Source organism: Parasteatoda tepidariorum, chromosome 8 (assembly GCF_043381705.1).
Source record: "Parasteatoda tepidariorum isolate YZ-2023 chromosome 8, CAS_Ptep_4.0, whole genome shotgun sequence".
NCBI lineage: Eukaryota > Metazoa > Arthropoda > Arachnida > Araneae > Theridiidae > Parasteatoda > Parasteatoda tepidariorum.
The window spans coordinates 13,230,524-13,243,872 of record NC_092211.1 but is presented as its reverse complement, the minus strand read 5'-3'; the positions used below and the strand labels follow the sequence as shown (position 1 = coordinate 13,243,872).

Genomic DNA, 13,349 nt, shown 5'->3' with positions numbered 1-13,349 from the left:
TATTTTTTTTTTTAAGTGAAAAACCTGGCCGTGGTAACAAATTTAAGGAGAGTAAGTTTTTCGAATGGTTGTACAAATTTTATTTCTTTAAATTAAAGTTATTGCGAATAAAGTTTAAAAGAAATATAAATTAATTAAAAAACTTTCATTAAAATTAAACTAATTTAAAATTTCTTAAGTTTGAATTTAAAAACTGAAGTTATTAAATTCAAACTTACCTATTCTACAAACAAACAAACGAACGAATGTATCTATAAGTACGTTTCTTATAGATGGTTTTTCAATATGGATTGAAATACTATCCTTTTGTATTTATTACGAATTAAAAGGAATACAAACCAATGAAGCCAATACAAATCAATTCATGATTATCTAGCTCGATTCAAACAAATAAAATGGCGAATGATAAAATAATTAGCGATGTAACTAAAATGATTAGCTGTATTTAAACATAAATAGATCTATAAGAAATGTACGGTTTCACGTTTCTGAAAATACAACGTTCATTGTTTGAAAATAATAATTCCTTATAATATGAATATATATAATTGTTACGCTATTATTTCAAATCGAAATAAATCTTTTAAATTTATGCAATTTCATGTTGGATGAAATATAAAGCTGCATGCTTGTATTTTTAACAATAATCCTAATTCTTGGAACTTTGATAAGTGATTGGAATATTTAAAACATAAATTATTTGAATTCAGAACGAAATCGAACCTTTCAGAAAAATGCGAATTCCAAAAAGGATATTGTTTCGAATGTTCTTTTATACGTCTATGCTTATTTTCTCGCATTTTCTCCAAATATTTTTTTTCCCTTCCATTTTTGATGTCTTCAGTTTATGGCGAGAGGGGAACGACAATGCTCAATTTTCCTTTGCCTTTGCAATGAGCAAAGGGAAAAAGGTGGAAATTACACCTTTTTTTTTCCACCCATTTTCTTTGAGTTCTTTCCTCATATTCTTCTTTTCTTTTTTTTTTTTTCCTTCCTTTTCCAGCTTCATACCCTAGCCAAAAATGTTCCATGTACGTCAACGACCCAAAGAATCCATCCCCAAAACGTCGAGCTCAGAGAACTTTGAGTCGATCCAGTTTGTCGATAACGGGGTGGAGACTAGAAAAGAACAATTCCTTCCTTCTATTTTTTTCTTCCATCCCTTCTCCGCCCGCCTTTACTTATTCCTTCTCTTTTTTTTTTCTTTTATGTTCTTCATTCTATATGAAGAACGCCCGCATTGTGCAGAGAAGCAACGAGAATTTTATCTACCGAGCCCCCAAGAAACTCCCCAGTTTCGGTTCCAAAGATATGATGCACGCAAAGATTCATGGGTAAAAAACTTCTTGCATTGTTCGTTCGTTCAGCCTTATTCTTTCCAAATGTTAAAAAGACGATTTTTTTTTTTAAAAAGAAAAGAGAGTAACTGGTAGAGTTGTGTTGAGTTGTTATATTTTTNAAGATATGATGCACGCAAAGATTCATGGGTAAAAAACTTCTTGCATTGTTCGTTCGTTCAGCCTTATTCTTTCCAAATTTTTTTAAAAAAGAGAGTAACTGGTAGAGTTGTGTTGAGTTGTTATATTTTTCAAATAAAGAAAGAAAGAAGTGGTTACATAATCCATAACGCAAATCTTGTTGATTTCAGTTTTGAGAACGATTTGTTTCTTTATGACTGTCAGTTCAACAACTTGAACTGAACTGAACTGAAAAAAAATCAATTACGTTCAAAAAATGTAGCCGATCCCGAATTCTAATAAAGAAAGGGTGATAAAATATACAAAATAAAAAATCAATCAAGCAATATCCAAGTTTCAGTTCAATTTAAATTATTTCAGTCTATCAAGATTTATTATATGCATCATCAGAGTTTAGTAATATAAATGGCATTTCAAACATAAATGAAAGATATATAAAATAAATATTTCTTAACCTGATTTTATATTGTGAGAAAAATTATTGTTTACAACTTTTTGAAATTAGAAACAATTGTTTGTTTTACTCAAACTGTATTTTTTAATACATTGAATAAATTTATCTATTTAACAATACAATGTTTTTAAGAAAAATCATTAGATATTTTTTTATAATGTAAAACAGTAGTTTAGTATTCAGTACAAAACTCAATGGTGTATCATTATATAGCAATTAATTTATTGCGTTATAATAACAATGTCGCAGTGCATTTTCTCTTTAACTTTTTTTGTATGCATAATTAGCATTAATTCTCCCTATTGTGCATAATTGGCATTAATTGACTTTCTCCTAACACAAGCATAATAAGCATTCATTAGTTTTCTCCATTGTCACGCATAATTAGCATTAATTGACTTTCTCCATATTCACACATAATTAGCATTAATTAAATGTCTCCATATTTATTCACCATTTACTCTTTCAGCAAATACTGATTTTGAATTTTAGTAAAATTGGGACTTGCTGCAACGATAAAGCTATTTAGCTATTTCATATTTTTCATCCGATTTCAGGTACATAAACAGGAAAAGTACGACTTTTAAACATATTATTTTTCCGTATTTTTACTGAGGTCAGTATTTTTTAGACAGTGTTATAGAATTTTTTTCGTGTGATTGTTGCATTTATATCTTAAAATGTGCTGACAAATCAGCATATCTATGCTATTTTAGTATTTTTTATTTTATTCTGATTGGGTAACATGTCTGGATTTACTATAATAACAAATATTTATAATCTTCAATTTTAATAAAATTGAAACTTACTCTAACTGTTAAGCTATTTCATAATTTTAATCCAATTTTTAATACGTAAACCACTTACTCTTGAAGCATATACTTATAAACCCCTACTTTTAGTAAAATCTAAATTAACCGTAATTAAATTACTGAATAAATGCTTATATCTGCCCTACCACACAAAAAGCTTTTTAACAATGGTATAGATTAAAATAAATCATATTATTTACATTGTGAAACTAAATTATATGCATCATATTTTACTTTAAGAGACATTCGAATAGCTGTCTGAGGGATTATAAAATATTATTTTTCCTCTATTAAAAATCAAGTAATATTTAACTGATTAAACGGCCGAATTTTTATGCCAGAATAGCTGGTTGGTAGGATACTGCACTCATGCTCGTAAGAACAGGAGTTCACCGTGTAGTAAATGGTGACTGGTACACGTTAAATCTGTCGGGTCACAAAGTGCTCCATGTTCCCATAACAAATTAAATCTCTGGGGGTACTGGATTAGAGATTGATCGTTCTCTGGTTCAGCTCAAAATTATAATCTGTGGATGAAAGCATGTATGATCGGTAGATGGAAAAAAGGGTCCCTGGAAAAAAAGGTCCCGGTAAAAAATGTACCTCCATAGGGAAAATCTGTAGGGATATATCTCCTCTCGCTTTCTGGGCAGCATGAATGCTTCTCGCTGTTTCAATGAATATTCTTTTTATCTGTAATAATTCAGATTAGATCATTGAGGTAAGGAGAAGGGTAAGGGGGGGGACTTATGGGCTGGTTTTATTACGCTTTTTTTTTTATTTTATTTCATTTATTTATTCTTCTTTGATTATTTTTTAAAGCGGGAAGATATTATTTAAATTTTTCAATAATATTTTACTTTTTTTTGTAATTTTTTTAGGTGAAAAATGTGCTATTTTCTATTTTAAATTATTTTTTTATTTCTTTAGAATAAATAAGAAACAAAAGTTGAAAAACCATGCACGGAACAGCAAAAGGCGCTTCAATCTAATCTTCTCATTTCAAATATTTTCCCCTACAGAATTTTCCCTACACCGGTACCTTTTTTACCGGGACCTTTTTTTTACGAGTACCTTTTTTCCGGGACCTTTTTTTCCTAGAACCGTATGATCGGATCCATCCTATAAACAGGTGTGACGTATGGGTGTGGCGGAAGTCAAATTCGTGACCATAGATGGCGCTACTTGAAAGCAAGAACAATCGCACCCCCATCGCCTTTATGCTTTACGTCAACAACAACTACGGTCAATTTTTTTTTTTTAATAATTGCTTCAATCTGATCAGCCTATAAACTATTATTTCACCATGATCAAATATATCAATTATTTATTTGTTTACACTTTTTGATTGCAAATTTTAATTTCCATCATTTTATTTTCCAGAGACAACTGATAATGGGATGCCACGGCGTCTACGCACAGCCTATACCAACACCCAACTACTTGAACTGGAAAAAGAATTCCACTTCAACAAGTACCTCTGCCGACCACGAAGGATCGAGATCGCTGCCTCTTTAGATCTCACAGAACGCCAAGTCAAAGTATGGTTCCAGAATCGGCGGATGAAACACAAGCGCCAGACCCTGGTGCCCAAAGGTGAAGACGACAAGGATGGCAACGATCGAAGCCTCGACAGTGGCAGTGATATCGCCACTGGTGGTGACAGCAATGAACCTGATCTGGATAGCGATCATGGAATGCCCTCCAGAACCCCTGAACATTCGAGTGCGTCGAAGGATGTTCTAAATCTAGACAGCGACGCTGGTGAGTCGTGCTGTGCACCATCACCAGCAAAATCAGACGCCGTGCAACAAGACAGCACCGAACAATCTTTGGTGTCTTTAAAATCTCCATCTGTCCATGTTCCAACTTTGTTATCGCCCTCCACGCTTAGCTTGGAAAGGCGGTCCACCCCTAATAAGTGCGATGTTAGCAGCTTACCTACGGAAGAAGGCAGGCTAACTGTAAATACTATCAATAATATATCCATAAATCATAGTACTGTATGTGATAGCGCTTCTCTACAGACTACAGCTTCCAGAGTACTTTGTAGTTTCAATAGCAATAATGCGGAGAATGCATCTAAATTAAATGTGCAATGCAATATCGAATCAAGGGTGCTTTCAAATCCTATTGTTTGTGCTACAACTACACCTGTATTACATACAAAACCTTCGAGTGTTCCTTATTCTACTTTGTCTCAAGAAAATCGTTCCAACAATCAAGTAACGCCCTCTTCTGTTAACCAAAGGCCTAGGGTTTACCCTGGGCCCTATCCTCCAGATCCGGGCATCGGAGTTTACACTCCTCAAAGACCACCTGCAACATCACCACCAAATGGACCAACATTTTGCAGCAGACCCCCTATACCGAACCACCAATCACAGCAAAACCAACAGCCCATTGACAGATCTTCCTACAACAGCCATTTACAGCAACAATCTTTCAAAGCACAGCATCCAAGCAACAGTATGCCTTACTATCCAACATCCGGACAGACAAACATGCAACAATCACCGAACGCATCTCATCTTCCTAACTCATGCAACACACATCCAACGGACATTTACAGCACTCAGCAACGTGCAACAACACAATTGCAAGATCCGTCTGTAATGCAGCAGCAGCATTATCAACAGCGAAACTCCATTCCACAGCACCACCAAAACAGTTACGGTTATAGCGCAGATCAAAGTAATCACTATCCTGTAACTGAATATGGCCACACCAGAAGATACGAGAACTACCATCCTCAGTCACAGGGAATGGGCATGAACAGTGATTACATGAATGGACCCGCAATAAACAATCAAATCGTCAATAATGGCAATGGTTACTGTTATAATAATTCTTACCAAACTGAAGGTTATAGTGAGAATAATGTCATGATGGCGCAACAGGCTGACGTTCATGGCATGTTTTATGACATGAACAGTGCAAACACAGATGACACTAGTAGCACTTACTTCTCCCCCCAGCCTCCAAAGACAAATATGTCTCAGGATTCCGGTTATTACGAACTCCAGAACTCTGTTCAGGAAGGGGCAACCATTCCAGACTTTGTCGAGACGCAAGACCGTTATAACAACCATACAGACGATTTTAATTATAATTGTTTTAGCGAATCTGACTGTTATTCATCAAGTGCAACTTGTGGTACTAACGATTTCAATTTTTTAAATATAGCAAATGACTACAGCAATCCTGAATATTATCAATTAAGCTGATAAAAATATATTGAAAATTCCATATATAAGCTGTATTTAGATATCGTTTATTAAAATTTTGTTGATACATTAAGTGAGCGAAGAAAACTAAAAGAAAAATTCTATTTTTTAAATCGTGGCTCCCCAGCAACATATAGAACGTTAAGGAAAAATGTTTGGATTTCTATTTTCGCATTTAATGCTATTTCTTAAAGTTCTTTCTTCAGGTTTAATAACACTTCTCAGTGAGTACTAAACATCGTCTGTTTGTAATTTTCGAATTCGTAACAGTTACTCATAGCTGTTAGGTTTTGTCCATCTCTAATTAGCACCCTTTATGCTGATTACAAAAATGGCTTTTTTTTCTTCTTTTTTTTTATAGTTAAAAGTGTCTCATATTTAATCCTTTAGCAGTTGTTAAGTTACTCTAGTACTGCACTAAATAGTGCATAAAAATGCGCACAAATATTATTCATTGTTTGCAATTTTTATTCATCTATGAACTGAAATATCCATTATTTAGATTCATAACAATATACAAAAAAAATTTTAATTGTTCGTTGCTTTTAATTTTTCATTTATCTTAAAAATGCCAAAAAAAAATTTATTCTTTCTTTCTTTTTTTCCTATATTTATTGTTTAGTTTCATAAAAATATTCGAAAATTTAAAAATTATTTTTTTTTAAAAATTTAGAATTATTCTTTAATTTTTTTTCATCTTTAAGTTTATGAAAATATACAAAAAATATGAAAATTTCTCACTGTTTCTCTAATTTTTTTTCGTTGAGTCTATTCATAAAAATATTTACGATTTCTTTTTAAATTTTTCTTCCTTTAGGTTCATTAAAATATACAGAAAGTAGAAAATTATTCTCTGTCTTTTAATTTTTTTCATCTAGCTTCTCAAAACTATTAAAATCGAAAAATCGAACTTCTAAACGCTGTTTTATTGTACTGAATTATGTTATTTCTCAAAGCTATATATATTTTTAATTTTTTTTTTTTACTTTCTTCGCTCACTATCAGCCCAATATTTTTAATAATTTAAATATTTGTTAATGATTTCAGTTGTAAATATAACCAGAAATATACTGTTGAAGGCAAAATTTCTATTTTATCCTGATACATTATATTTACAATCTGTTACAATTTAAGCCTTTGTCTTTCACGCTTGTTTAAAATTCTTATTGCGTTCATTATGACATTATATTTACAACAAAAAAATTAACAACAATATTTTATTGTACACTGTGCAAAATCATGAAGCAGACACCAATAATAACTTTTGACCTAATGTTTGGATTTTCATTTACTAGGACTCATTTTTAATACTTAAAGGGGTTACCCTTAAATAGTTACTTAGCGTGGACGATAATTAAATTATGAAACCCAATGTAAAGATCTCTTTTATTTGAATAAAAAGGAACTTTACGATATGTTTGGCTTTCCGATCTTCAAAAGAGGAAGAAATTGCCTAATCCCAATAGTGCGGTCAAAAGTTTGGGCCTCTTAAGTTCATTTTATTTTTTGCCTATTTTAACACATCTCATGACCTGATAATTTAAACCTAAAAAAAAAAATTTCACATCAATTATTAAACTTGTTTATCCAAAAATGATTTCACGCAAGAAAATATATTTTTATTATTTAAATTACGAATAGTCGGAAATATCTTAAATTGTAAGGTAAAAGAAAGAAGGAAAAAATAAGCCAATTTAATCTATACTTAAAAAATGAAAAAATTAAAATTTGAAGGAAATCGGTCTAATAGTTCTCGAAAAATAATACTTAAGCGATACGACTTCTTTGAGCGACTTCTTCTTTCATAGGCGAAACGCGTATAAAGTGAACTTCTTATTAAAGGACCCACACATTCAACCGCAATTTTCTCTAAACAATTGAAACCACAATATTCAGAAAACGACCCCCTCCTATATTTTGAGGGTCAATATCTTGGAGGGAAAAAAGTATGTTTAAGATAGAAATTGTCTGCTTTTGTAACATACAACATAATCCCTGCTACTATTTATTTATTAATAGTCTCTCGAATCATTAAGATTGCCTTTCAGTATGTGAAAAACTAGTCATTAGATCACAAGTTATTATGGTGTCCCCTTTTTCATTTTGCGCACTTTATAACTGTAAAATGCATTTATGATATTAAAACTAGTTCAATTTAAACCTTGATAAACTTTTTCTTGTACCTTTTTTGATATGACACATAGATATTTTTAGATTTTTTATTATGTTGTGACAAAACTAAAAGAATATTTATGGCTTTCAAAAAAGTTTATTACGAACCTGTCCTGAAATGATTCTTGTACCCAACTAAAAATATGACATTCAGTTATGTTTTGCTATTTATGTTGCGTCAAAACTAAGATGACAGAAATTATCTAAGCTTTAAGTGAAATATACTCTAAATTTTTAAACCTACATTTATATAAAGTTTAGTTTCGACACAAATTACATTTATAACATTGAACATAGTTCGATGTGAAACTTATTATAATTTGTATTACATATTTTTTAGTTTCACATTTGGTTACTTTCAGTAATTTCTAGTAGAGCTAAAAATTTTGTCTGTAATAATTAAAAATAGATCAGTTTAAAACGTTTTGAAACCTTCTCACACCCATTCTGTAAATTCATATTAGGTTATTTTTAGCAACGCGTATAACATGTTGTAACATGCAAAACAGTATTAATAAAAATTTACTTATCATGCATATTTTGAAAATGCTTTATCCAATAATTTTGCCAACATTATCTGATTACATAAATGCAATTATGAATAGTAATAACTTTCATAACTTATTATAATATTTTTAATAATTTAATATAATATTTCTAACTTTAAATAAATCCGATGGGAAAATCTAAATATAAGTTCGAGAAAGAAATATATGAAATTTTTTTCCTGATATTTTAAACTCTATCAGTTTTACTTTTCCCAGCTGTTTGTTATTCTTTATTCTTGTTATGTTTATGTGCTTTATAATAATCAAGAAATATTTTAAGAACAAAAATTATATCAAAGGACATCATGGAAACAATTTTATGGGAATAAACTTTTTAATAGTTATGCAAATCTGCGCATCAAAATAAGCTTATAGCAAATCAAAGTAAAATTTTTGCAGATCGGATAAAAAGTCTTAAAATAAAATTGAAACCTTGGCATTACAAACTTGAATTATTTATAATTTATTATTAATATATTTTCATATGTTTTGTTAAGAGGGAAACAATTTTATGAGGAAATAAAGTAATGGGAAAACTTTTTGATGTTTACTCAAATTTTGTACTTGAAATTAATTTAATTTCAGATCGAAATTATTGTATTACAAATAAAAATTTAATGAATGTTTGTCAATTAACATTTAAATAAATTAGCATCAATAAAATTAACATTTCAAGTTAGTATTTCATAAATTCTATTCAGTTTATAAAAAAGCTTGTAAGGAGCAAAACTTTTTAATGTTTGTACGAATTTTGTTCTTGAAATTAAACCTAAAAACTGCTCAAACTTTACATAAGCATGTTTTTGACAAATTTGGACTATCCCTCCTTGTTATAAGCATATATGCAGATAACAAAAATTCAATTACCCTCAATGTAAATTCCTCAAGTTTTACTTTTATTTCGAATTTGATTTTTTTTTTTTTCGAGAATAATTTTTTTCTTGATTTTTGGTTCCATTTTCTTCTTCTTTTTGTTTTAAAAAAAAAGAAAACTAGAAAAATTTAGGATCTTACGTAGGCACTGTTCATACTCCTTCTCGCCCCTAGCTACAAAAATAAGTAAATCACAAACCTCTTCCCCTTCAGGTGCTTACGTAAGATTTGAATGATCTCAACTACTAAACAAAGAAATTTTTTATATTTTTAATTCGAATTATGCAATTTTAATTTCATTTTCGAAAGTCGATTTCTGGGGAAAGAACATGTGCAGGTTAACAAATTCCCAGAGAGTAACATTTTTCATTAAATATGTAAATTTACTCCATAAATTAAACTTATTGTTTGTTAAAAGAATACATTTACCAATCAAATTAGCAAATTTTTAAATAAAATTAAACTTTTTCAAGGAAAAAGTATCAATGTTTTCATTTGTAAAACATAATGCCAAACTATATTTTTAGACGTTTTGACAATATTTTTTTTAAAAATTATGTTTTTAATTTCAGAAAAAGATCTTCTTCTTCTTCTTAGCCACTACAGCCATTTACCAGCCAAGACTGTCTAGGTCAATTTACCCTATCTAGATCTGTTCGATGCTATATTTCCCCATCTATTAACTCCAAAGTCTTTTAACCACTTCTCTACTCTATCTAACCATTTTGTTCCAGGCCTTCTTTTTTTTCTTTTTCCCTCTGGTGTTTAGAAGATTTTTTTTTTTAATAGGATTTTCATCTCTATATTGAAATACATGTCCAATCCTCCTTCTTTGGAATACCTTAATCATTTTTATTGTGTTAGGTTCTTTGTATTTTGAATGTAATTCATTGTTGTAGCGAATTAGTTTCTGTTACTGCACCAAAAATTTTTCTTAATATCTTTCTCTCGAAAATCATCAGTTTCTCTTCTTCTACTTTGTTAATTTCCCAGCAATCTCTACCATATACAACTATTGGTCTCACTACTGTCCTGTACAACTATATTTTTATTTCACAACTTATGTATTCAGATATAAACTTCTTTCTCAATCCACGATAACATTTGTTAGTCATGTTGATTCTATTTTTGATTTCAATTTTTATGTCATTATTATTGTTTACTATTGCACCTAAATATTTAAATTTAGTTACTTGCATTCTTAAAAATATAGTTTAGATATCAACAAAAATATTAGTTTAAAGTGAACACAAAATATAAATTTTATAATGATTATTATTTTATTATCCCTTATTAATAAATTATATAATTACTCCTCATAAGTGAAATAATTATTACTTATTACTCACAAGTTATTTCTTATTAATCCCTCAAGTTTTGTTTTAAAAAAAACATTGATAAAAAAATAAGTCATTATTTAAACTATTAAAAAACGGTCTATCCCCATTGTCCTTTGATATATAATGACATGTTTTGTGTTTTCCGTTTTATAAACAATGCCCTACGTCAATAAACTACAAACGTAAAAGCTGGAAAGAAAATAAATAATTGTATTTATTTTTTGTCTGCATGAGACAAAAGTTTTCAGATGAAAAAGTTGATTCAGTTGAAAAACTGAATGCGTCTTTTTATTTTACTTTTATAAAGGTGAAAAAGAAATATTCGGTTTTGTGTTCACAAAACCAGCAACTGTAAATTGCGATCCTTTGTAGTTTGTAAATAAATTGTTGAATTTGTACAGGAAATTTAAACATAAAATGATTTATGAAAAGCAACTCTGTTCGTTGTATGTGCAAATCTGTAAAAAAGAAAGAGATGTTTGTGAACAATAAAAGGTGTTTACTTATTGTGCTGTTTTTTCATTAAAAAAAAACTTTTTTATAAATTTTGATTACAACCATTTTTCGAGAATCCATTACATAGATGTATGAAAAATATAGATATTTACTTAAAAAATAGTGATAAATAATTAAACGTTTTGCCTTTATTAGTTCTCGAGTCCGGAAGTTTAAATAGTTCTAATAGAGTTCTATTTTCACTTAGAAATATGCAGTTTAGATGAAAGTAAACTCATTAAGGTGATAATTTTATTTCCCATAGGCAAAATGGTTCTTGTTTTGGGTTTTATGGCGTACGCACTTTATTTGGACGCCATCGCACTTTTCAACTGTGACGCATGCGTCGTCCTTGCATGCGTTGCTGTGGCGACCGCTGCTGCGATTTTTTTTATAATTCTTTTTTACTTTTTCTTTTCACCAGCAGTCATTCTTTATGTATTTACATAATAATAATTATATTATAATAATAATAATTATAATAATAATAATTATAATAATAATTATTATTATAATAATTATATTGCTTTTAATATATCACAGTGTATTCTTATTAACGATACTAAAATAGCCATTTTCTGACATGAAAACAGCTGTATAAGATTAAATTGTTTTTGGAACAAACCATATAATACTAATCTTTCTTAAGTAGAAAATAAGAGGCATGTTTTCCATTGAGTAACTCCTACAGCAGCGGAATTAGGAAGCTATTGCAGAGATAAGGCTCGTTTTTTTCTGATGAAAGTAAATTTTCCTTTAATCCTTTTTGCTGGTATTATTAATCATTGGGCAAAATGTGCTTGGGAAATTATCAGAAATAATTGTATTATAATTGCTTTTTAAATATTCATAATTTAAAACAAACATTACATGCATTTAGAGCCGAATTTTCATAAAAATAATTATATCACAAGAAAAGTTAAAGAAAAATATTTTTTATGCAAAATATTAAATAGATTAATTTTTATATCAATAAGGATTTTTTCTTTTTTTAGTCTAATAATATTTTGAGTTGTAAGATTTTGAGAAAAAGTTTTTTACATCGTTTAAAGAAATATAATTTTGTATGGCAAAACATGAAATTTAGGCCAAAAGGACAGAATAGTTCCATAGAAACCGAATTTTATAAATATGAATTTTTCGAAATTAGATTTCTCAGGAACGATCTCTCATAATTTTGTACTTTGACATTTAAAATTGCATTCTAAAATGGTATAAAAAATTGTGTACATTACAATTCAAAAATGTTTCGACTATTATTAAATTAAATAATAAAAAATTATTATTTTTATTAAAAGGTATATTTTGCATGAAATGATATTAGAAAAAATTAATTCTATAACTGTGGGTAAATATTTTCTATTTGCTTAAAATAGTGGTTTCCAATCTTTTCAGCCTCTCGCCCCCTCTAAAGGCTGATTACCACCTATAACCCTCCCTCAATGTTGGCCACACTTGNGAGAGTTTTACACTTTAACGGACACGATCAGTTATTTCATGGAATAACTAGATATTCTATAAAATAACGGATTTCATACTTTAACGGTAACATATGCACATTATTCTTTAAAAGAACTTATTTCTGTTGTTGTTCTACTTGCTTTTATTTAATTTTCTTTTTATTTACTACTTGCACATGATCCATAATGGTAACCAAAGCAATTATTGGTAATAAATTGCTCAAAGAAATAAGAAAAAGTCAAACACCTAAAACAGAGTATACAAAAAAAAAAAAGTAAACGTTGAGAAAAAAAAATATTGTCAAAACTACCAGAACATGGTAAAATTTACTGGGTTTCGGTTTCCATGGGAATACTGAAAACTCTCGGTACTTTGTATCAAAGCGCTTGATTGATGATTTTGGTAAAATTAACAATATTACCTTACAATAGGTGTTAAAGTTTGGTAAATGCGGTAAAATTTAGCACTTTTAACACGTACGTTAGAGCA

General features: G+C 29.5%; 1 protein-coding gene across 1 annotated transcript in view; it reads left to right on the top strand.

The window, feature by feature from the left end:
- The window catches only part of LOC107455689 (homeotic protein proboscipedia), a 76,332-nt gene extending 68,767 nt beyond the window's left edge, over positions 1–7,565 (top strand). Inside the window, exon 2 of the mRNA XM_016073330.3 lies at positions 4,128–7,565. Within this exon, the coding sequence (XP_015928816.1) occupies positions 4,128–5,971 (1,844 nt within the window). The 3' untranslated portion in view covers positions 5,972–7,565. The remainder of the gene's footprint in view (positions 1–4,127) is intronic.
- Positions 7,566–13,349: the final 5,784 nt, after the last annotated feature.